The sequence below is a fragment of the Solanum tuberosum genome, unplaced genomic scaffold, assembly GCF_000226075.1.
Source record: "Solanum tuberosum cultivar DM 1-3 516 R44 unplaced genomic scaffold, SolTub_3.0 scf00302, whole genome shotgun sequence".
Lineage (NCBI taxonomy): Eukaryota > Viridiplantae > Streptophyta > Magnoliopsida > Solanales > Solanaceae > Solanum > Solanum tuberosum.
In genome coordinates this window covers 130,590-156,404 of record NW_006239238.1, presented here as the reverse complement: position 1 = coordinate 156,404, position 25,815 = coordinate 130,590, and the positions used below count along the sequence as shown (strand labels likewise).

Genomic DNA, 25,815 nt, shown 5'->3' with positions numbered 1-25,815 from the left:
AATAAAAAATAAATACGTGGATTCACTTGAAGATATCTACTCACGCTTCAAGATTTAATTCTTAATTTAAATTTTAGCAAGTTTATGTGTTCTAGCATATGATTATATTATATGTTATCTATTATTCATGTAAGCAGTATAATTCTGGTATGTTTCATATAGTTTTCCAACAAATCCATGCCAGACCATATTTATATATTGAGCTTACGAGAAAAGTGGGCAAGAATAATTTGGGGAACGTTTTAAAAGACGAATTTTCTGTGACGCAACAAACTATCTAAGTTTTCTTTCTTGTTAACACTGCGAATAAATAATGCACAGGGCTACTTCAATTCGAACAAAGAATTATCAGCAAAATCGACAAAAATAATTACAAGAACAAAAAGAATGATCCTAGCTACTACTTTTTTAAGTACAAGTGGAGCTGCAAGAAGAACACATTGATGCAGAACCATGTAGCAGATCATCTCTGAAACTGTAGCGTTTGTCAGGTCTCTGCTCCGCTCAAGTTAGCCTGCCAAGCAACGAGTCAATCTCTTCCGGGTTCTACCATGCCTGGGTTCTAAAATGAAAGAATATTGTATCCCATTTTCTTCGTTCACTAGGACCCCTAAGCAGTTATCAACTGCATAAATGGAGCGACATGGACAGTAAGGATTCATATACCCGACCCCAACTTGCTTGGGATTGAGGCATAGTTGTTGTTGTACTCAGATCCCTAAGCAAAACATAACATGAAAACAAAGAACTAAATAAGTTACTCTAGGTGGCAAATATCGTAACCTCAACATCCTAGAAGGAAGCACAAGGAAAACAAACAAATAAGAGCTAGGTACCTTGTACTTGGTGAGAAAAATGTATTTAAGGACTGTCATCGTCTGAACTAAAATCATCAATTCGCCTGTCTGCAATAGCCGGGAAAAGCTTCTGACGCTGATCGGGTCGTGCTGAAGGGATGGCTTGATCGGGTCGTGCTGAAGGGATGGCTTGATCAGGTCGTGCTGAAGGGACGGATTGATCAGGTCGTGGTGAAGGGACAGATTGATCAGGCCGCTGTGAAAGGGTGGATTCTGAAGTTGTAAGAGTTACATTTTCTCTCCTTGGTGTGCTATTTATCTTTCTTGGAGCATTTTTTACCTCTCTGCATACCTTATCCAAAATAACTAGAAAATCTCTAACGATCACAAATAATCGCAAACCTTCATCCCTCTTAGCATTTCCGTGGAAATAATCACCTGTGCTCTTAACTAGAGCCATTATTCGCTTTTCTTCCTCAAGTAATGACATGACATCACCCTCAGCATTCTGCACAAAGTTCTTCATGGTCTGGTGAAACCCATCTTCGTCATCCATATTCTTCATCTCTGAATTCAGGAACTCGCGTGCTTTTATAAGTGCATGGCCAAGTTTGGACACTATGCCTGTTAAGTTATCTGCGTCCAGAATTGCAGCTTTTTTCACATTTCCAAGATCGCTACTCAAACCAGAGACAACTTGTAAACCGGTATTTCGATACTGATCTTCTTGATCCTGAGGCAAATCCTCGAGTAGATCATCAGACTTGATGCTAGACAAGCTCCGTTGATCCCTGGCAGCACGAGCAGCTCGTATACCTTCTGAGCGGATTATCTCCTGAACAACAAAATGCAACAATGTAGTTTTCCCGTCTATTCCTTTTACATCTGATAATTTCAGAAGCGTGTCAAGCTTAAATGCTTGTGCACCACCACGAAACGTTCCATCATTCATTCGATTGCCAGTTTTTAAAACAGCCTCAAGGAGCTTGAGAAACAGCCTGCTATTCCGGAGTTCTACGCTAGCAGCCTGGACAACAAAAGAGCATGCATGAAACACCAATGCCAAAGGAATTTGGATGCTGCAAAGATAGAAGCTTCTGCCTAATGCTCATGCATGAAGTCCACTCAGATTAATATTGGAAGCACAAATTCCAGAATATTTCAGAGTATTTCTTCCAATATGAAAACCACAAATAAGTTTGGAGATTTTCACTCTTTACAACCCAAGTGGATAGTTATCAAGAAAACAATCTCACCTCCAAGGTAGCAAATGATTCTTTGATCAGTGACGCCTCATCCTGAAGAGTGCACATGAAAAGCAATGTCTCTAGCCTTTTGAATGCAAATGGAACCTCAACCAAAGCTTTCAGGAACCTCTCTGCCTGCCCAAGCCGAGAAAGTTCCCCATTGTAGATCCTCAGCTTCAGTTCTTCCTCAGCAGTTGGTGCCATCTTTATCAAAGTTTGAATGAGTTCAGCAGGAAGCTCATTTCCTGAGTAAATTAAACCACTAGTCACGGTTTGGTAGCTGCAAAGTCTAAGAACACACGACATTCCATTTCCAAGAAATATCACTCTAATTAACATACAAGTACATCAACACTTTACCAATTGACAACAAATAGCAACCGTATGTTGACAGTATTATCATTGTGATCAGGTTACCCTAAGCGAAACTGCTACTTCTTATTTATTCTGACATCAAATTTAGAATATGTAAACATCGCAAGGTAAGGCTCTCAGCAAAGTCTCAAGAAAAATGTGATATTGCAGATAAATACTGCACACTGCAGTAGTGAAGCTGCTCCTAAAGAACATGTACGTGCAGAGAGAGGTTAAAGGGTGTCTCAAGGACAATTACTCACATAAACAAACACCAGGCCTCTAACTAGATAAAATGCACAAATACATCAGTCTAGATATAGTTTCACTTGAATGCATTTCATAACTTTACTTCCGAAGGGAGTCATCAGAAGTCGAGCATTTCATAGACTTCAGGTGAAAAGGCAATATCACACTTCTAGCTGAGTTAATAAAGCAAAGAGCACTTATGTGAGGAAAAAAAGAAAGAAGCCAAACTCGACCAACATCGATCAATACTAGAACTCCTCCCTTCACAAGTAACTTACCTACGTTTGAGAAAGTTTCCTCCTCGATGATACGATCTAATAAACTACCACTAGTTACATTCTTAACTACCAATGAGAAACTGTTTCAACTATTTCAGTTTCACATTTGGATACACTTTCATATCAATTATTAATGTGATGATCCCATTTAGAATATTTTCAAGTTATCTCTGCAGTAGTGAATTAAGACATTCTAGTTTAAGAGGCAGTATAACAGAGCAGAAACTTATGTAATAAGGAAGCATAATCTACTATAATTAGGCCTTTGGAACAACAACTTCCAAGATCAATTTTAGAACGGACAAATAGAATACAAAAGCAAGTAAATCTTTAAAGATCAACAATGAAGCAGAGGTCGATACAAGATTTACCCTCAATAGGTTCAGAGTGGGTGCAGTCTATATACCTGGTTGTGCCTGCACCTACTGCCGAGAGCTAAGATTGGCTCGTGGAATGAAGACATGTAAATAGTTCACCACAGAAGCATAGAGTACAGCTACAACTAAATCTTTTTGGACATTCAAAAATTTTCAATGATTGGCAGGAAGGAGAAGGAAAATCTACAATCAGTAAAGCACAATTCTTTCCATGAATAACAAGATAGCCAGCAAGAACAAAAACAGAAACATTGCTCAATAACTTAAAACACTTGAAAGGTGAATGTGCAGATGAGGCTTGCGCAACTCCTCTTCCTCCACTTCTTTTTAAATTTATTTTTGATTCAATCTTCCACAGATATTTTTTCTCCTTCTGTTAAAGTGTGAGAGCTGAAGCAAATCCATGCAAACATTATTTATATGTTAATCATTGCGAAAGATCATAGAAGCCTCTAGATAATCATTCAGTTCTCTGAATTAGGGAATCTGTAGTCAATCAACATGGGTTTTTATTCAATATAGTGCTAAAGAAGATATTCTTTTTAGCAGTTCTTTGACATTTAAACACTGAAAGAGTGAAAGAAGGAACAGATGATCACCTTCTTTCAGTGCATCACAAACTTCTTCAGTTGTCACGTTTAAGGCTTTAAGAAGAATAGATAAATTTTGGGCCTTCTTCTGGTCAATGATTTGAATATATAGATTGGAAGGATCTTGGGAGGAGTCCTTCTTTGACCCATTCTTCTTTTTTTCAGCAGAGGCAAATCCAAATAGAGTCTCTATCTGCTCTTCATCAAACCTGTTACAAGTATATTCACTGTCAATTGAACTCCTTCCTATATTAAAATGATTTAAAGCTGCATAAAGCAAGAAATGATGGACTTACTGGAAAGATCCTGCCTTGACATGATGCCAAACCATTGATTGGTCAGTGTTGGCTTGAACCTTATCCCAGAAGAAGGGCTTAAGCTTAGTTTTGGGATCGGTATCTTCTTCCTCAGTTGAAGCACTTGTGGATGCATTTGGTCCAAGAGGTGAAATTCGAGGTGGTTTCAAGCCCATGGAAGGTGGCCGAGGTGGTGCTCGAGGACCAGGCTTCATAGGTGGTGGTGGAGGAGGTCCAGCTTTAGGAGGACTTGGGCCAACAGACGAAGGCTTTCCTGGTGGTGGAGGTGGTGCAGCAGGTGCAGGAGTTGTTGGCTTTGCAGGAGGCGGAGGTGCAGGTGGGGCAGGAGCTTCAGAGGGAACCGCCCTACCAGGGGGAGGTTTCAGTGGAGGCATTCCAGCTGGTCCTGTCCTTCGAATCTCAATTTTAGAATCATCATTGGGATTGTTATTGAATGAATGATTTCCAGCATTATTGAATGAAGATCCTAAAGCAGATGACTTATGTGATGAGTAGTCACTCGAGCTTAAGCTAAGAAGAGGTCTCTCATCATTCAACCCCTTTTTGGATCTCCTACAGCACTTACAACAACAGCATATGCATAGAAGTGCTATGAGAAAGGATATGGCGGCAGCAGCGGCTATAATAGGAACTCCAACAGTGTTTGTTTTCTTACTGTCTTTAGCTGCGGATTTCTTTTTTGAGTTTTTGTCGTCTCGTGATTTAGCTGGCTTTGACTTAGGAGGGGCAGGAGGAGGATTAGGTGCTGCTTTCAATATGCGTCGTTTAGGAGCTCCGTGCCAGGAGGAGAGAAACTCTGCACACCTGGCATACCAATTTGGCGAGCCCTTCTCCTCTCCACACATAAGAAACAAGAGATTTTTTTCCCTCAAACAACCTAGAAGAGCTTGCTTAACCAGCGGATGCAAGTCACCGATATGCTTATGTTTTTCTGAGCTACTTTTAAGGACTTCGTCTCTCACACTTAAAACTTCTCCCGTGACATAATACTTGAGATCTTCAACAGCTTTATTAGCACGTGTTAACTCTATCCTACAGTTCAACCACAATAGCTCAACCTGCAAGAGAAGATTTTATCAAACTTTCTCATGAATTTCTCATTCTCAAGCATGTTCAAATCAAATCAGTATTAACATCTCACAATAATTAATTCCAGGAGAGTCATAGGTGGAGCTTCTTTTTTTTAAGAAAGCAAAGCCGTGAAAAAACGCAATTGAAAAGGCTATAGTGATATGGAACTGTTCAGCCTGATTGATTTTGACTTTCATCTTTGAAGGCTTTACTTGGGGTTCTCTTTCTCAATTATAAATCATAGGGTGGAGATGAATTATTTTTCGTTATGGCACTTGTCACTAAGTGTTTCTGCTTTGGTATTGAAGATATCAATTAGTGCGTAAATATTCAGGCCCAATCTATAATGCAAACTCAAGGGTGGTATATCTAGCTTGTACCAGTAGCACAAGGGCACGTCTATGCTTTACATGGGTGCACTGTTAACTATATCTTAATTTCTACCAGTTTTTCAAAATAGATATACATATATACATATGCTTTTTTTCAGAAGTTAGCAGATGCACGTGCACCCCCTCTCCATAGTGTGGGTCCGCCTCTGCATAGGTTGTTCTAGCACAAGCAAAGAGTTGTTGTCTCTGATTAATCGACACTACTCCACAACAGCATATAATCATTCCACAACAAAAGAAACTAAATATGGCGATTAAGAAACATATACTCCCCCTTTATCACAAACCCCTACAACTACATATTCATCGAAGACAAGGGCACAAGTAATGTTCAATTAAGTAACTCAAAATTCTTCAAACAAACATTTGAAAAAGACAATAGAAAAGTGTGGTACCATGTCCCTATTAATCTCAGGAGAGTTGATGAGATTGTCAAGTAAATGATCATCTGAGTCCTTGTTGCTTCCAAGCACTGCTACCAAAAGCATAAAGAAGAACACAAAGAAATGAACTACTACTCCTCTCACACCCATTTGCCCTTGAATCAGCATCAAAGAAGTAGAAAATGCTTTTCATTAGATAAACCCCACAAACCCCTTTATGCCTCAAATCCACAAAGGGCACACAAAAAGATCAAAATTTTTTCTGCATTTAACCTCCCAACTCTAAATGGGTCTTCAAAAAAAACAATATATCCACTTCCAAATGCCTTACTCACAACAAATCTTTGAAACCCACCTCCAAATTTCATGCAAAAAAAACTTAATTACACTGACATCAAACACCATAAATCGAAAAAAAAAAAAAAAACTCTTCTTCGGCAATAATCGAATCAAAAACTCGACAAATCAAACCCACCTCCAAAAATTGTAAAATCAATGAATCACAATCTACAATGTCATTCAAAAATCAAAACCTAGGCCCCGCACCCAAAAAAAAATTATATAATTTTTTTTTTCAGTTGGGGTTTTTGTATGCAACGAGATCAAGCAAAATAATGCTCAAATACAAATAATCATACAAGGATTGAGTGCGGGTCAAGGAGGGGCATGAAATTGACCCGAAATAAATCTTTGAGCAGAAAGTGAATTTGTTTTTGCTGTGTGTGTATGTATAGCTAGCAAAATCTACCAATCGTTTATGACATTTTTGTTGCTCTCTGTAATTCTACGTAATTTTGTTTAATCCATTTCTTTGAATTTCCCATACAATAGAAACCGAAAATGGCGCTCAAGAGATGCATGCATGGCATCTCAGGGGTGGTCCGTTCATTATATGGCGTTATATATGGTAATTTGCATCATATGTGACGTCTTATATGTATTATGTCACGTAGGATGTATAGGATATATATGTTCACTTATTCAATTTTAAATTTATTATACAGACTCAAAATTGAATGACAGAAATATTAACTAAAATCTCTAAGTTAAGAACATGTTTATATATCTCGCTAGAATAATATATACATAGGTTTTTTATAACTCAATTGTGACACACTGGCCAAATCTACATCCACACAACATGATAGATGTGTTTGGTATACAAAAAAAAAAATCATAAATTTCAGTAACACACCATTAAAATGGTGTTAGACTAGGCTTAAAGCAGACAATATTCATAGTGTTGGAATGAGCTATTAGAGAAGGTAGAGTTACTCATGAACATGCAATTTTGGGCAATGATGGGTAAACCTCAACGTTCACCTGAGTTTAAGCAAATTCCACCTTCTTAAGTAGATTGTCTTTAAGGGTGTAAGTAACAACTTAGCTAAATCTCATGTCGACAAAATACATGAGAGATGATGATAAATATAAGAAAAGAAGCCTTCAACCTTATTGACGTGTGTTAAAGTGGTATCGGCATAGGCACAAAGCGAACACTATTATCATTAAGATTTAAGAGAATTGTGTTGTTACATGAGGTTAACTAATTTGAAAATTGAGAGTAATTTATAAAAGTGCCTTTTTGTTTTCAGTATTCAAAAGGAGTACTGGATTCCAACCTGCTATGGCCATGAATTTTTTCAATATGAATCTGACAGATTCCATCTGCTTATTTTTTTGCCTTTAGTGGATATGCAGAAATAATGCCATTTGGTTAAAGCTAATTTAATTCCACAAATGAAGAAATATCAAAAAAAGTAGAAAGAAAAAATTGGTGACACTAATCATCATCATCATCAGCAGATAATGCACTTTTAAGTATTCCTTTCACACTTCTCTTCATTACTAGAATTACATTTGTATCAAAATAATATATGAAATTACCTATTTCATATAGAATGTGAGGTTATAATTTTAAGATAAACTTATTTCGAATCAAACGACGCCTTATATGACAAACAGTTGGTTATCTCAAGTGGTTGAGTCAGAATTTTCACTAAGAAATTTAAAATATGAAGTAGTTGGTTGCGGTAAATGAGGAAGAAGCCCAAAGGAGTTTAACGGTATAATTTTCCGTTCCGAACCCCCTCCAGTCCTACCTGACTCCGACCTGCGGCTCAATTCAACAACAACCGTTGATTTATTGTGGTGTACCACAAGTAATTTTCTCATACTTTTTTTTTTTTTTGTATATAAAAGAGAAAAAAATCTAGAAAAGAAATATATTCTCTTATCTTTACAGCACATTTTTTCAAATATTCCATAAGAATTTGTTCTCTTCTTTGATTATTTGAACCACTAGAATTAGTATTAGAGAAATTCAAGTCACAAATTCTCATCCACCATTATTCAAATTTCCTATTTTCGATTTTTTCATCGTTGAAATTTAATTCAATGACTAGTTACAAACAACTTGAAGTTCAATTTGAAGAACCAAATCCAAAAAAATGGTGTGTTCCATTAAAAGAAGATGTGTTTGTGAAATTCATGAACAAAGGGAATTTTATAACACATAAGGCTTTGTGTGAAGGTTCACTTTTTAGTCCACTTTTGTTTGGCAAATTTTTTGATCCTTCTGATGCATTTCCACTATGGGAATTTGATTCAGATGTGTTATTATCCAATGCAAAAAGTTCCAATAATAATCAGTACAAAGTTGATTGGATTCAAACAGAGACAGATTATGTGTTGAAAACAGAAATTCCAGGTGAGTAAAGAGATCTACTTAATTTACTTGAGTTTTGTGTTGTTTTGTATACAAACGGATTCAAGATTTGAATTTTATGGATTCTGAATTTTATGCGCCTGATTTTACTTTAATGTCATAGAAGCTTCTATGATATTAAAGAAATTTAACAATTTATGTGTATACAAAAAAATATTTGTTTTACTCTATTTGCATAATATAATTTTTGTGCGAAAAATATTTTCACCGTCATGTCTGCTTCATATGATCATAGTAGAATATGTTGTCCGAACTCTTCAGAGATATTGTTGTACACGTGTCTGATTTTTCAAAAATACAATCCAACATGCATTGGACAATTTTTTTGCACAAGTTCGATGAATATAAGTGCAACTACATATAGGATGCTTCTAGCGGTTAGAACCCTATACACTAGACCATGTAGGCTGTTGAATTGCCCTCGTGGTCAATTCAACGGCCTACAAGGAAATATACCTACAACTCCATTGGCAAATGTCCCGTGGGCCGCGGAGCTGCAACATGTTGTAGTTCTCTTGGCAGGCCATAAGCAGGGGTAGAGCTTCAGGTAGGATTGGTTCAGGTTTCCATTCATTAGAGGCGTATCTATGATGGATTTAACGTATTCAACTGAACTCATTGCTCTCAACTAAAAGTATTGTGTACATATGAAAAAAATGTCAAAAAGTATATACTCTTATTGTAAGACTTCTTATAGCTCCGCCCCTGATTTGCAATATTAACTCGATTAACACTATTGACATCTGTTGCAACAGGTGTTGGTAAAGGTATCATTTGTGTCTCCGTTGAGGATGGAAAAGTTTTAGAGGTAAGTGCCCAATTGAGGCTGAAAGTAGAGACAGGGACGAAGGACTGGAGAGCGGGAAATTGGTGGGAACACGGCTGTGTTCGGAGGATTGAGCTGCCTGAAAATGCAGACTGGAAGAAAACAGAGGCACTAATGAGTAATGGTGATCACAAATTCTTAGAAGTTAAAATTCCAAAGATCCCTCCAAATATTTGTGATGTACCTTGAGGGAAGCAACTATAAAAGGGGCAAATAAAGATTATTTCTAGCTTTTCTAACAGAGATGTATAAAATGTAATTGATATTTTGGAGGATTATATATTGATCAACAAAAGAAACTAAATAGTTAAATATAATGTATCATTTGGGAAGATATATATAGGAACATGCTTGACATATTATCATGTAGGATTAATACGTTTTACGAAAATTTTCATAGTTTAAGGCGTGTCAAGAACATTCTTCTTACGAATATTTTGTTAATGTAGGTAATTGGCTCAACAAAGCAATAGAACTCCCAGATACTGAATAAGTACCACAAGGAGTCAATTGATATGTCATGTCACTATGATACAAACTTGTCATTTGTTCGTAAAAATAATTGAATTGTTGATAACAAGAATGGTAGGACGCTAAAGAGTTGGTTATGAGACTAGTAAAATTAGGTAATCGGTCAAGTAATTCACATGCATGATAATAGAGTATTTCAATTCTAGTATGTATTTATTCACTTGTATTAAAGGGAGAAGAATGTGAAGATAGGAGGGAATTTGAAACCTAATTCTGCTTCGATTCTTCGAAAAAAAGCTTTGAAATATCTTCTCCTACCTTATGAAGTAATGGATCTTGACATTATTATGTTTATAAAAAGCGAAATAGTAATAAGGAGTTGCGGGAAAGTTCCCTACTCAAAAGAGCAGCAGCAACCTATGCTTGGATATAGTTTTCTCTGCAAGCACTGTTCACACATGGGGATGTAGCTCAGATGGTAGAGCGCTCGCTTAGCATGCGAGAGGTACGGGGATCGATACCCCGCATCTCCATCTTTTTCTTAATTAGTCCAACTTTAGTTTATCAACTCTTGTTTTTTTTTTCCATATGCTTAGACATACTAATATAATTATTATATTGTTGATGAAGCATGAAAATTTGCAATAAAATTGGAAAAATCTTACCCAATTTAGTTCATAATAATAAAAAAAAATTTATCTATATTGAGTGATTACATCAAATCAATAAATATATGACATGTGTTTGTAGTTTATAGAGTTTTAGTACTTGACCATACTTCATTAATATGCATACTCACCTAATCAAATCACTTAGCTAGAATAAATTTGTATGATTTGATATAAACAGTAAGTGCGAATACGTTTTTATTGTTATGAAACAAATTCAATAGGACCATTCTTATGTCAATGGAACCCAAATTGATAAATTTTCTTATCTACTTCACAACTTTTTTTTCTTTATTAGAAGTTACATTTTTAACGTAAATATTTAATCAAGGGTTAAACTAGAAGATAAGAAAGAGGTTAATTAAGCAATGATTTCATTCTTTAATTAATCAATTCAAGAATTTTCTTTATTTATGCCTTAATTTTCTGGAAGGATAGTTTATAAATCTTAACTTCAAAATTTTCCTTTCAATAGTTTAAATAGTTGGTCAAAAACAACCTCATAAAATTGGTAGTTTCTTGTCAGGTCACAATTAAAAAGCATAAAGATTTGAAAAACTGAGAATTTAAATGCAACGACCAAACGTACCAAATCGCAAAAAATTCAAGACAACATAGTGATTTTTCAACCACTTTCAAAGTTCTATCGAAATGCACACGTAAAGGTGATAAAATTAGCTCATAAAAATATGACTCATCCAAAATCAGTGACAAAATTATGCACAATTTTACTTCCGATCTTAAATTGTGAAACTCGCCAACTTCATAACTTTGAATTAGTGTAATATGTACACAATCAATGACACGATCAAAAATTTTATTAAGGAGATTCGAAAAAATTCAACTTGTGATCTAAAGCAACTTTTGATCAAATATTGTCCTTTGATGTGCTCTTGTTTAATGGATATGTATATACAACTACTACTTTACTATGCCTATTTATGATCAAATTAAAAGTCGTGTTGAAAATTGATAACTTATAATTTAATGATCATTTCTTTTTATATTTGTGTCTATCTCAATTAATTCTACATAATTCTGTTCATCAAGACTAAGAAGAAATTACCATCTTGGATTTGAATCTAGTGATTTCTTGCAGGCCACCAACTTTAATTTGGACGTTCCGCTTCTATGTCTTATTCAGTTTCTTCTCTTGTTAATTAATTAGTTGAGAAGATATTATTTTAAGTCAACAATCTCATTTTCCAACAAATAATTCACATTCATGTCCGACTTAACAAATTAAAGATTTGCCACGTGTAACTTCAATTATTTGCCATTTGACCTTCAAAAAAAAAGGAAAAAAGATAAATATACCCTGAACTATCATAAATGGTATGCAGATACCCTCCGTCATACTTTTGGGTCATTGGTGTCCCTGCCATCCAAAAACTAGAGCGTATATGTCATTCCCTCGAACGAAAGACTAAATAGGGACATGTGGCACAATCTTATTTGTCGATCCGTATTTAATAAATGTCAGGTCGGTGGATAAGATTATGACATGTGTATGTCCGTTAGTATAAAGGTATATATGCTTTAGTTTTTGGACGACAGAGACACCAATGTCCCAAAAGTATAACGGAGGATATCTGCATCCATTTACGATAGTTCGAAGGTATATTTGTCCTTTTTTTCAAAAAAAAAAATACAAGAGTCAATGCCATCTAAAAAAAATTGTCATCTAATTTCCTTTTTTATTTTCACAAATTAAAATAGTCAATTCACATTTGGGAAAATGGGAGTACTTATACAATTTTCAAAGATATTACAAGGAGAACAAGAAAGAACCTATAAATAATAATAATACTGCATGCAGCTGGCAGTCCACAATTAATGTAACACACAATAGTGTCAGAGTTAATTTACGCACACCTCGACTAATTGCTTTCATGGGTACTTGTCACCTCTCAACGGAGCTAAAATAGATGAGAATAAAAGTAGTAATTTTTGTCTATGCTCTCAACTAGTAGTTGTTCTTTTTTTCTTGTCTTTGCTAGGATTTAAACATGCGTGAGACCTTACGATTCTAAACTCATTTCATTGATTTAATGTATTTTAAATTAGTTTCTTGACTTGAAAGCGACCTTTAACTTGACAAGCAAGCGTAAAATGACATACATGCAAAACCTTGCCAATATATGTTAGACTACAGTATTATGTACTGTTACATTAGCGTGAAAGGACTGTCATATATATTTACCAAAAAAGCCATAATATATGGAGGAGTAGTTATAGTATCATAACAACTATTTGTTTGATGATCACCACCAAAGGTTGTGGTCGAGTGATAAATAATATTCCTTCAATTTTAATAAGTAATCTCGAATTCGAGTCATATATGTATGAAACCACCTTTGATAGCTAGAAAGCTCTTTATCGAGCCCTAAAATGAAACTTCTTGACATGAATCTGAACTAGTCAGTGCCCGATTCGTATATACTATATGCAGGGGCGAAGCTAGGTGGGGCCGTTCATGAGTTCGAACGAACCCAGTAGCTTTTTCGTAGACCCGTACTAGAAAATTAAGTAAAAACTTGTGAACCCCTAAAAAAACTGATTGACAAGTCAATGATAAGGAAGGGAAAGAAAATTTAAAACCCTCAAACTCCTAATACTGACTCCGCCTCTGACTATATGCCAAAGCCATAATCTATGGAGAAGTAGTTATAGTATCAGGAGTTTTTTTGTTAAAAGAACATGGCCAATGCCCAATAGCATGTATTATTCTTTACGCTTTCAAGTTCCATATTTGATATTATCCTAATTAGGCAACTACATAAATTTAATATTGCCTGTTCAAGAAGCAATGAACAAATATAAGCCTATATTATATACAAACAAAATATATTTCCACTTCATATATTATTTAGTTAATTAACTCCCTAGTCGACATTTTAGTCTCTAGCCACGCACTATACCAAACAATTGCCCAATGCTCCATTTTGGTAACAAGCTAAGCATAGAAAAATTTAATGAATATGAAAAGAAGAGAGTTCATCAATAGGGTTGTTAAACAGACGGGTTGAACAAAATTTTAACATGGCAAAATATGTTGAGTTAATAAATCGCAGGTCATCAACTCATCTGAAGGTTACTTGTGCTGAGATAGACCGAGTAAAGATGATTGAGTTATATATGAGTCATAATCCAACATGCTCAAAGTTTTCATTTTTTTAATTACCATACAAAATTAATGAACATTATATCCTCTTTTTTTTTGTTAGTATGATTATATATATGACATATCAAAATAATAATAATAATAAGATTTCTCGTGTGCCAATCTAGGCTATACATATTTAGTCCAAATTACCCATCAATTAGATATGAGCTTAATTGTGTGGATTAAAATAGATTGATTTAATAAATAAACAGGTCATTAACCTAATCAAACTTAAATAAATTTGGCCGATTATGTTATTTTGGGCTAATTTTACCACCCCTCTATCAATAACATAATTTCCAGACTATAATTAATTAATTAATTAAATACTATTTTGACCTCCGCTCCCCAACAAGAAAAAAAAGATAAAACTATAATAAGGTGGATGAAATGGTGACACCTAAAAAAGGCAAGAAGTTAACATCACACCTTTGAAAAAAGGTCCCTCGTGGTTGTGCTCTTTTAATCTTAGGTGACAACTAGAAATAATATGTGATGAAAACTTTAAATAATTAAAAAGCCTATGTACATGACAGTCTTTTACACATTTTGTCATGTTAACTAAACACGTTAGGCATAAATTCAAAGTGTTGAGATTTTTTTTTTAATAGTAAAAGACTATCTAATTGTGAAAATAACACATGAATATGTTAGGCTAATGAAGAAGATCAAGGAAAGGTGTGTTGAAAAGGACTATAAGGATTAGTACAAAACACCAATAAGTGAAAAGATATATTACCAATGCTATCTTTATAGCTATTATTGGCATATTGAGAGAACTAGAAAAACAATATATTATAATTTGTATCCAATGGGGGGAAAAAGGTAAAAGGTTAGAATTGTATTCTTGACATACATAGGAAGCAAGATAAGGCAAAAGATCGATTCCATTTGTTTTTTTAACTCAAGTTACCTAAGCATATATAGACATTATATATTTTCTTAAAATTATTCAAATGTATGTCAAGTCGAAAATACTAGCTAGGTGTTTGATTATATCTGAATTACTTATAAATGACAGCTTCTTTGATCCTAGATGATCCAAATCGATTGATAAAAATTTATGAACGGAAACAAGCTCCAAAAACTTCTTCTTCTTTTTTTTCACTTGCTTTTAGCACGATATTATCCTTTCAACTTAATTATCATATCTTTGGATAAGTATTGGATTATATTTACTAAGGGTGCACAATTTTAAAATGAAAAAAAATAAAGAATAGAAAAAGAATATGTAAAGTAATATTGAAATTTAAATATTTTAGATAAGTCAATTAAAAGCTACACCAACGATTTCTAAGCGCCATATGGAGCCTCGTTGGAGGACCCCAACTCCCCACCCAAATATTTAAATCCTCGACCGGCGAAATGTAAATGGAAGAAAATGTAACTCGTAATAATTTATCTGATAATATTTTATTAGATATGTAGTTTAATAAAAAAAATTATAAATTTGTGATTTTATACGTATTCGTGGAATCTTTACGACTATAATAAAAACATTTATATTAAATAGAGACAAATATAGTATTACAATATCGGATTCATTTGAACCTTAATAACTTTGATGCATAGAAAAATTTAAGTTAAATTACTAAAATTGCAATAGTCACCTACTAGAAGCAGGTGGTTTTTTTTTGTATTATGAATCAGTGAGAAATTTCCAATCATTCCCTATCGAACTAGTGCACTGTAAAAATGCACAGTGAAAAAAATATTCTCACTAAAATAGTGAAAAACAGAATCGATCCAGTCAAATATTTGTACGAATAGCCACTAAAGAAATTTTAATAGAATAATAGTGAATTCTAAGTAGTGAATTATTGAAATATGAAACAATAATTTTAATAATACAACACTTTCAAAGCTTAAATCACGAATCGACTTCTCCTACCAACAAAGGATATCTTAAGAAAAATTAAAACTATGAAAATAACACAACAACAAATTTAGTATAATTTCATAACTGTAGGAGGACGTTAAATACGTACACATACATTATCTCTCGATTATTTTTGAATGACCCACAACTCAAGAATAAGCAAAAGAGGAAAAACAATAACAAGAAGTAAATATCAAAATATAATAATGTTTTGTTTTATCAAAACTATAAGAAAATAGTGTCACGTAAAGTGAAACCGAGAATAAAAATTTAGGTAAAAAAAAGAGAGTACATAATAGAAGTGCTAGTAATGATAAAGTATTAAATTGGACCGTTAGGGGTATAATCGGTAGTCCGTATTTCAACGAATCGAAAAAGGCCCTAGCGCCTGCTTCCATTTCAAAAAAATTCAAATTCTCCAAAACTTCGTCGTTTTACCCCAAGCTTCCGTCGATTCAGACAGATCAAAACCAAATTCCAATTAGGGTTGCAGAGTGTGTGAGAGAGAGAAGACAGTAGAAGATAATTAATCTTTTTTTTTCTCAAATTCATCAGTGTGGGTTTTTCAGTTTACTGCAATTCAAAGCAACGGCAGTGATAGTATTTGGGGATATAGCTTCGATTACAATCCACGGACCCACTTCTTCAAAGTTCAAAAATCCCCAAATCAAATCGTTGATTGTAACTTCTTTGTCTTTTCTCTCTCTTCTTTATCATTTCATAATTACGAATCTTTTTTCAGAATGGCTCCTACCAGGAACCAGAACAGAGCGCCTCTTCCTTCTAGTCCTTCCAATGTAAGCAATCATTTCTTATGTATGTGAAGTTTTGTGTTTGTTTTTGGCTTATTTTTGGAAGATTGAAGAACCCCATGTTTTGATTTTGGGTTTTAATTTGTGGGTGTTTCGGAATTTTTGGTTTTTCGGGTTTTTTTGATTGATTGAAGAACCCCATGTTTTGTTCTTGGATTTTAAGTTGCGGGTGTTTTCGAATTTTTGTTTTTTTTGGGCTTATTTTTGATTGATTGAAGAATCCCATGTTTTGTTTCTGGGTTTTGGTTTCTGGGTGTTTCTTAAGTTTGATTTCTGGGAGTTACCGAATTTTTGGGTTTTGCAGAGTAAGTATGCGACAGATGACATAACAGTAGAGAAGAAGAGGAAAATTGCGAATCCGAGAATGCCGACTGCAGCTACTGGTGGTAGACCAATTAGGCAAGCATTTGCAGTGGTGAATGCGGCACCAGATCTGGCTCCAGCCAGTGGACCACCAAGTACTACTGGTTCAGATAGCCCTGTCTTTGAGTTTACAAAAGAGGATGTCGAAGCTTTACTGGCGGAGAAATTGAAAACTAAGAACAAGTTTAACACTAAGGTGAGAAGTTGAATTGATTCTTCTGGTTAATTTACCATTTACTTGCTTAAGTTATAGAAATGTTAATTTGATTTATATTGTTCCTATCAGGAAAAGTGTGATCTCATGTCAGAATACATAAGAAGACTTAAGCTTTGCATTAAGTGGTTCCAGCAGCTTGAAGAAAACAATGTCACACAACAAGCATCACTTAAAAGTTTGTTAGAGTCAGCAGAAAAGAAATGCAACGAGATGGGTATGATTGTGTTCCTCTTGTACAAGTTAGTGCTGTCCAATGAATAAACAACTTACTTTAGCTCTTTTGCATTTTTCTTAGAGGGCTTAATGAAAGCCAAAGAGGAAGAGTTGAATTCAATCATAATGGAGTTAAGGAAAACCATTGAAGCTCTGCAAGAAAAGTGTGCAAAAGAGGAGTCAGCCAAATTGGTAAGAGGCTGGGCAAATATCATGTTTCATAAATTTGGGATTTTTGTTGGAGCTTCCCCTGTGGCAAATAATAGCTTTGTCTCTGAATTACTTGACATTTTGATCAGGAAGCGATGGATTCTTTTAGTAGAGAGAAAGAGGCTAGAGATGCAGCAGAGAAACTGCAAGCTTCAGTTTCTGAAGAGCTCAAGAGATCTCAACAAGACAACTCAAGTGCAACTCAAAAGGTAAGGAGATGTGTACAAGGTATTGTTTTGGTTTGATTATAGTAGTGAATTGCTTGGTTGGATTTACGTCTTGCTTATATCTGCAGATTCAATCACTAAATGAAATGTACAAGCGGTTACAGGAGTATAATACAAGTTTACAGCAGTACAACAGTAAGCTCCAGTCCGAACTTGCTTCAACAAATGAAACATTGAAGCGAGTGGAGAAGGAGAAAGCTGCTGTTTTTGAAAATCTCAGCACTCTCAGAGGTCACTATACTTCTTTGCAGGAACAGCTCTCTTCTTCTAGAGTAAGTTTTAGATTTTCATGTTGGTTCCTTGTCTCCTGTTGTTAGCATCGATGCAGCTTATTTGTTTCCATCTCCACTATTTGAATACTTATATGTTTGCATCTGGTCAAGTTAACTTATACTCTGCAGCAATGTAAATGTCTGCTTCATTTTAGGAATTAAAGAACTGCTTTTTCTTACTTGAAGCTTTCTGTTGCTTTCTGCAACCTGTAGCGACAACTAACTTTATGGTCCGGTAGCTAAATTTGACGGCATTATGGCACTATTCAGATTTCTAGATAACGTTTCTGATTCTTGGGGTTTTCTTGGTATGGTGTTTTTCTCCAAAGTAGTATCTGCTTGGTCTGTTGATGTCTTTAAGTATCTAACTTTCTCATGGATTATTTCTAAATATCTGGACTGGTAGGCTGTATAAGCTGAAAAATGGCTCTTGTGTTTGTCATCTACTGAGTCATATTCTTATTCTTCCTTCTTGCTTAAAAAGGCTGTTCAAGATGAGGCTGTCAAACAAAAAGAAACTTTAGCAAGTGAAGTTGGATGTTTGCGGGGAGATTTACAAAAGATGAGGGATGATCGTGATCAACAGTTGTATCAAGTCCAGGTTCTAAATGCTGAATTACTAAAATATAAGGAATGTAATGGGAAATCTGTTGCTGAGTTAGAGAACATGACAGTAAGGGCAAACGAGCTGGAGGTCCGTCTTGTTTTATTTGTTTGTCTGAACTTCACAAAGCAATATATATTTGTAGTAAACAGCCTTCTTTCTTGGTTTTTTCCTCAGGCAAGTTGTCTGTCTCAATCTGAACAAATTAACAGATTGCAAGAAAAACTTACTTTTGCAGAGAAGAGATTAGAGGTGCGTTACAATATGGCATGAAAACACACTTTCGCTGTGTATATTGAGATTCCTTTTTCCTTTCTGGGATTTCTATAGTCCATCTACCTCATAAGCTGTAAAAGATGTTTCTCTTAAATATTTTACCACTTTGTCAGATGTCCGACATGTCAGCACTCGAAACCAGATCAGAATATGAGGAGCAAAAGAAAGTAATTTTTGATTTGCGTCAGCGTCTTGTTGATGCAGAAACAAAAGTTGTGGAAGGAGAGAAACTTCGGAAAAAATTGCACAATACTATACTGGTAAAGTTCACATACATGATATGCAACTAATATCTTAAAAGTTCACTGTAAGTTTACTTATGAATGTTTCTTATACAGGAACTGAAAGGCAACATACGGGTTTTCTGTAGAGTGAGACCTTTATTATCTGAAGACGGTGTTGGTGCAGAAGCAAATGTCGTCTCTTTTCCATCTTCAATGGAAGCACAAGGGAGAGGCATTGACTTGGCACAAAATGGTGAGTATGTGTTTCTATCACATTTAACCAGATATTATTTGTATTTCTTTAGAGTGCTCTTGATGGTTATCTGTTAACATTGATTTAATATTTCTATTACCAAGGACAAAAGCATTCCTTCACATTTGACAAAGTTTTCACGCCCGAGGCTTCACAAGAAGATGTTTTTGTTGAGATATCCCAGCTTGTACAGAGTGCTCTTGATGGTTATAAGGTGATGTATTTTTAAACATTGTACAGAGTGCTCTTGATGGTTATTTGAGTTACTCATTCTCTGCAAGTCTCATGTTAATAAAGAAAAACAATTGATGCTTGCTGTCGTGTGATGGTTATAAGGTGATATATTTTTAAACTTTGTGTATGAATGCAAGTCAGTAGTCTCGCGTTAGCAAGGAAAAGCAAATGTTACTCTCAATGAAATGCTCTTAAGACCATAGAAATGTCATAGTATGTCTAAGGTCTTATGTTCCAAGGATACTTTTGGTATGTGTCAAAAAGCTTTCTTTCTTTCTTAAAACTCTATGTCCAAACAAATGCCGCCGTATTCGTTTTTCTTTTGATATGTCAAATCATTCAATTTATAAACAAAAAAAGCCTCATCCATAGCTGATTCTCATCTATTTTTTCAGGTTTGCATATTTGCCTATGGACAAACTGGTTCTGGCAAGACATATACAATGATGGGCAACCCAGAAAGTGCAGAGAATAAAGGACTAATACCTCGCACTTTAGAACAGGTATTTGAGACCCGGCAGTCTCTTCAAGCACAAGGGTGGAAATATGAAATGCAGGTGAGAAATTGTAACTCTTCTTGATCAGTAATTAGTCTGTTTCTCTTTCTATTTGTTTGTCTTTTCTGACATTGGTTTTCCACATTATCTTTAGGTCTCAATGCTTGAAATATACAACGAGACTATTCGAGACCTTTTGTCAGGTTTCGATGTTTCAAGACCAGAAAATGGCGGAAAGCAATATACAATCAAACATGATGCAAATGGCCACACCCATGTCTCAGATCTGACAGTTGTAGATGTTCAAAGTAGTAGCAAGGTCTCTTCTCTTCTAAGGCGGGCTGCACAAAGCAGGTACAAAAATACAGCTTCTCTTTTTTTCTTAGCATTTCATTTCTTAAAGTTAGTTTTATATTTTTTCATCAGTCTTTGCATAAAATAGGATGATTTAGTGAGGAACTTATTTTATTTTAATGCTTCTTGGTTCCTTTATTTGGTGGAACCCAAAAAGATTTTAATTTAGAAATTTTTATCTTACTAAAATTATGCATGCAGGTCTGTTGGCAAGACTCAGATGAATGAAAATTCTTCAAGAAGTCATTTTGTTTTCACTTTAAGAATTTCGGGTGTTAATGAGGTGAGAATATATAGTATGTAGCACGCCATTTGGATCGTCTATTCAGAACTAGATTTTTGAATGGACTAATAGTTTCATGTCTATGTATGTAGAGCACAGAACAACAAGTACAAGGCGTACTCAATTTGATTGATCTTGCTGGCAGTGAGCGCCTATCTAAGAGTGGGTCTACTGGAGATCGGTTGAAAGAAACTCAGGTTATTTGAGTTATTCATTCTCTTTACAAGAGCTTCCTATTTCTAGAAATTTACGCTTAACCTATCTCTGACTTTCATTCAGGCTATCAACAAGAGTTTATCATCTTTAAGTGATGTTATATTTGCTCTTGCAAAGAAAGAGGAGCATGTACCATTTAGGAACTCAAAGCTTACATACCTTCTCCAGGTAAAATTGCTTTTACTCCAATTTTAAAACAAGGATTGGCTCTTTTATCTTATTTTGAGTCCTAAGATGTGTCGAATTAGTATGCTTTTTGAGCCAACTAAACGAAAATAGAAAATACCAATGGACTGTTGTATCTGTTTCCAAAAGCTGAGTAGGATGTTATCAAGACTAATGCAGATTGTTGGTACCTGTATTTCTGACTGTTGCATGTTTAATCAGCCTTGTCTAGGTGGTGACTCGAAGACGTTGATGTTTGTCAATGTAGCACCAGATCCTTCTTCTACTGGTGAGTCCCTATGTTCACTCCGATTTGCAGCAAGGGTTAACGCGTGTGAGATTGGGATTCCAAGACGTCAAACAAGCATGCGTTCATCAGATTCTCGCTTGAGCATTGGCTAATTTTTCATTTTTGTGTTTATAGAACACTCGTTCTAGTTTTAGGAACCGCGTGTGGTCTGTATTATTCTATATGATTTTAACAGAAGTAAAACACACCCTCTAACTGAATCCACCTTCGATTTGTATAGTGTGGAGAGAGAAGAATACTGCCTTGTGTATCTGTAATAGCAAAGGGCCTTTCCCTTTGAAACATTTATCTCCTGATGTTCTTTCACGAAGTTACCTAAGTGTTGTAACTTTCCATTTTTACTACTTAATCTCCTTTTGTTGTAACTTTATATTACATCTTTTTTTTTTAGTATAAAACAAATAGAAATAAGATCTGTGATCCAAAGTTCATTTGATTAAACGTTTGTTCCGGTGTTACGTTGTAGATCATATAGTTCAACTGACTTGTTTGGAATTGAGACGTGGTTGTTGTTTAGATTCGTTTCTTATGGAAGGATTTCGAGTCTCCTTGGTTTTATGTCTATATCATAGGTTGAATGTTGTTCAAACATTGGAAACTAACCTTAATTGTAAGGGAAATGACAAATGGGCTTATTGCTAGATACTGTCCATTAATGCATGGGCCTGTAATAGAAATGACAAATGGGCTTTTTCTAATAGAACTTCTCTTATTTTTTTATCGAATATAATGGTGCGAATCGAATTTTAATTTGTTCTAATATGCAATGTCAAGTAGTTTCACTTTCTCGTTCCGAGAAATGTAGAGTTGCAGTAAAACGACAGGTAAATCTAGATTCGGGGAAGAGGATGGATGGAGATCGTAAAATTTGGACTCACTTGTTAAATTGAACTCTACACGAATATCATTAGATTGTAAGTTTGATAACACGCGGTTCAAATTCACTTCTTTATCCATAACTAGTCTTAATGCAAGACAAAATTATAATTTTAAATGTATGTTCTGATTTTCCCGAGATGTAGAATTAGTCATTGATACTCATATCAGATATTTTTCTACTATGTCTCAAATGTAGAAAAAATATTTTATTATTCAGAGCGACAAATTATTGAAAAGTTTGTTCTGCCACAGAAACAGCATATTTCATTAATCAAATGTATGCTTTACTGGCATTGCACTTTACCTAATAGCAATCATATATTATAATACTAACCAAAAATTATTTTATTTAAACTACTAAGTTGATGCTGACGTTGTACTCCACATTACATAAGCATTAGTATGAATTATAAGCAATATATAAAGTAAATAACTTTAATTTATAATAACCTATGAATAAGTAATTGTCGAAATTGAGGAAGCTATTTAGCCATCCACTCCCATCTTCATGATCCAAGCTCCGAACTCAACTCAATTCTCCAAAGAGCGTGGATTGCTAAGAGTAACATATTTATCAATTTTATCATAAGCGATCTGTCTTGAATTCATAATTATTTACGATTAAACTATCGTAGACATTGAAAAAGTTATCTTAGTCATCCGCTTGACGCTCATTACCTCTAAAATCCGATTGGATCCTAACAAATTCTTTTTTTATAGTTAATAGTCCAAGAGGAATAATATGATATCATCATCATACAAAAGCTTATCATATATAGTAGGAAAAAAACCTCAATTATTCTTGTTTAGTGGCTAATCGCATATTGTATGACTGCAATTTATCCAAGTTTTTATAATGTGTATAATATAATAAGATTTCACTTAATGATAACCACTCAAGCTCACCAATTTTTGCGTACTCAATGTCATTCACTAGCTATATTGCTCAGACTTATTAAAAAAACTGACTTCACTAACATTTTTCAATGAACTAAATACATAACATCAAAACTTATCAAAGTATAACCCCTACTTTTAACTGAAAACTTCCCAAAAGTTAAATTTATTTATACCCAATTTATGTACTTGTAGATTGCTATGGTCTACATCATCTCCTAGATTTTGGACATTTTATGATAGTGATACTACATAAGGGCATTTTAGGCCACGTATTTTCAATCCTTTTCTTCATATAGATTACTATTAACCAATCACAGGGTTACAACTAAGCATAGTTTCTATCTCCATTATACAACCTATACTTCACTCCTTCACTAATAAACTAGATCAGCATCTTATTTGGACATGTGATGTTTATAGTTTCTTACGACTAAACTTCAAGTAAAAATAATTAAATTCAGTTATATGTGCATGAACTTCAAGAAAAAACAAACTAAAATCGAGTAAAAAGAATCGAAACTTTAACAAGAAACTTTAAATATTACTATTCTAAAATGAATGAACGTACAAAAATTGATAAACTTAGGACATAACTTAAACGCGAAAAATCGGGTGTACGAGCACTTCCCTTTTTTACCGTGTGTATGTAAGTTGTTAACCAGTCATTATCAAAGTTTTCGTCACGACAATGACAGGCCCAAAGCCCAAAGCTCAAAGCCCAAAGCCCAATCATGTGCCAACATCGTGGAAGCCCATTATTTTTTTTTAATTTTAATTTTAAAAAATGCCAATATGAAGAATAATAAAAAGAAAAATAAATCTGAATTTTACCCAAATTCATTTTCCAAACCAAACAGCAATTGGAAACCCTCATCGGAGAATTTTCCGGGAGAATTATTTTTTTCATCTTCTGGCCGGCGATTGATCGGAGATGGTTTCACCGGAGAACACCAACTGGCTTTATGATTATGGATTTGAAGATAGTTCCGTCCCTGATTCGAATTTCTCAGCTTCTGCATCTGGGTTTAACTGGCCTGTGCAGAATTTGAATGGTTCAAGGAATGTTAGGTATGTTGAGTTCTCAATTTCTTGAATTACTTTTTGTGACTCAGTAAAGTTTGGATCTTTTAGCTGATTTATGAATCTGTGATGTGTTTATTATTTAGGAAATAACTGTGTTTTTCCTCTATATGCGGTGAAGTTTACAACTTTAAGGTCTTTTATGCACATTTGGAGTTGATTTGAGCCCAAAGACAGTTTAATTTGGCATGATTTCTGTTATTATTTGTGGTATTTAGAGTTGTATCCATCTAGCTCTACTTTCTCTTATTGTGATTTGATGCCACTGTATTACTTATGTCTTAAGTTTAGGATTATGGAAGCATTTCATTTTTTTCATGTTCCAGATGAATAATTACAACTTTTGGAAGTGATGGAGTTGGACTATTTACCTGCACAGAGAATATAAGTTTAAATGTAGAACTATATATGATGGAAAATAGTATCCTGTGTAAGTTTAGTCCAGTATCTTTATTTTAGAGTTTTGACTTCAACTATAGAACGGAGGCAAATGCTTAAAGTATCAAATTACTGGAAGTTTTCTCTTTATCCGAGTTATAGAGATAGAAAGTTAATGGTTTTGAGTGCAAGATAGTATAAGGTGCCTAACATCCAGCCTTTAGTGGAGGAGCAGGTTGAAGATATAATATCGCTGCATATTTTACTGTCTTCCCTCGCATGCTACCAACTTTCCATTGGAATCGTGCATTTAGCCTACTGATGGGCATCATCAGAACCTGGTAGTAGTGGCAGAGATTGGATAAGAAACAATACAAAGGAGGATGTACTGAGGATGGAGGATAGGAAAATACTTAGGACAGAGCATCCAGTGTGCAGAAAGAGTTAAACAGATATTAGCCCAGAGATGATAACATGGTTTAAAAGGAATGGGCAATCTATCGTTAAACATCATTTTGGGAAGTAGAGAACTGGAAAAGCTTAGTCTAGTGTGCAGAATCTTGACAACAGTTAATAGAGAAAGATATTACTACTTAAATTATTGAGAACAGAAGGGGGGAAATGCGAGGTGTAGAGTAGAAAGAGGAACAGATATGGAGGAGGAAGATAAGAAAAAAGATGTGTGTGGATATTTGAAGATGGACTGAAAAAAAAGAAGGAAGAATAGAGGAGGAAGCTAAATAGCGAGGAAAAGGAACAGGAGAATAACAACTAGTGCTGCTTCTACAACCACCACAAGAACAATTATGCCTCAAGTCTCTTACTAGTTGCATCAGTTAATAATCCTCTATATCAATTCTGATCTGTTTTGACCTATTTTATTACAATATTCAATAATAGGTTTTTAAAGACAAGCATCCAAGGGTGTGGCCTAGACTAGTTGGTGTTGCCTGTATGGATGTTTACCTAAAATTACTAGAACTGTTAATTAAGCACGAAATAGAAAAATGTTGTTATCTTGGCTAAACTTGAAGCATGCTTTGTGTGTGTTTGGG

General features: G+C 34.7%; 4 protein-coding genes and 1 non-coding gene across 5 annotated transcripts in view; 4 read left to right on the top strand and 1 right to left on the bottom strand.

Moving 5' to 3' along the window:
- Positions 1-215: 215 nt before the first annotated feature.
- On the bottom strand, positions 216-6,574 carry LOC102604904 (formin-like protein 5). The gene is made up of 6 exons (XM_006360039.2): positions 6,068-6,574; positions 4,189-5,267; positions 3,902-4,101; positions 2,054-2,289; positions 837-1,824; positions 216-718 (listed from the first exon to the last, which is right to left on the bottom strand). Exons 1-5 carry the CDS (start codon positions 6,221-6,223, stop codon positions 862-864), a joined length of 2,634 nt encoding a protein of 877 aa, XP_006360101.1. The 5' UTR covers positions 6,224-6,574; the 3' UTR covers positions 216-718; positions 837-861.
- A 1,818-nt stretch (positions 6,575-8,392) lies between these two features.
- On the top strand, positions 8,393-9,967 carry LOC102604571 (21.7 kDa class VI heat shock protein). The gene is made up of 2 exons (XM_006360038.2): positions 8,393-8,765; positions 9,539-9,967. The coding sequence occupies exons 1-2, from the start codon at positions 8,453-8,455 to the stop codon at positions 9,796-9,798; spliced, it is 573 nt and encodes a 190-aa protein (XP_006360100.1). The 5' UTR covers positions 8,393-8,452; the 3' UTR covers positions 9,799-9,967.
- Positions 9,968-10,540: 573 nt separating this feature from the next.
- On the top strand, positions 10,541-10,613 carry TRNAA-AGC (transfer RNA alanine (anticodon AGC)). Its single transcript has one exon. It is a non-coding gene; the product is annotated as a tRNA-Ala (tRNA).
- A 5,591-nt stretch (positions 10,614-16,204) lies between these two features.
- Positions 16,205-21,934, top strand: LOC102604241 (kinesin-3-like). The gene is made up of 17 exons (XM_006360037.2): positions 16,205-16,590; positions 16,910-17,164; positions 17,255-17,399; positions 17,481-17,590; positions 17,698-17,817; positions 17,904-18,107; positions 18,592-18,801; positions 18,889-18,963; positions 19,101-19,247; positions 19,326-19,464; positions 19,569-19,678; positions 20,094-20,255; positions 20,350-20,549; positions 20,751-20,832; positions 20,925-21,029; positions 21,112-21,216; positions 21,436-21,934. Exons 1-17 carry the CDS (start codon positions 16,537-16,539, stop codon positions 21,613-21,615), a joined length of 2,403 nt encoding a protein of 800 aa, XP_006360099.1. The 5' UTR covers positions 16,205-16,536; the 3' UTR covers positions 21,616-21,934.
- A 2,180-nt stretch (positions 21,935-24,114) lies between these two features.
- LOC102603905 (transcription factor ILR3) overlaps positions 24,115-25,815 on the top strand; it is a 4,266-nt gene continuing 2,565 nt past the window's right edge. Inside the window, exon 1 of the mRNA XM_006360036.2 lies at positions 24,115-24,370. Coding sequence (XP_006360098.1) covers positions 24,234-24,370 — 137 coding nt within the window. The 5' untranslated portion in view covers positions 24,115-24,233. The remainder of the gene's footprint in view (positions 24,371-25,815) is intronic.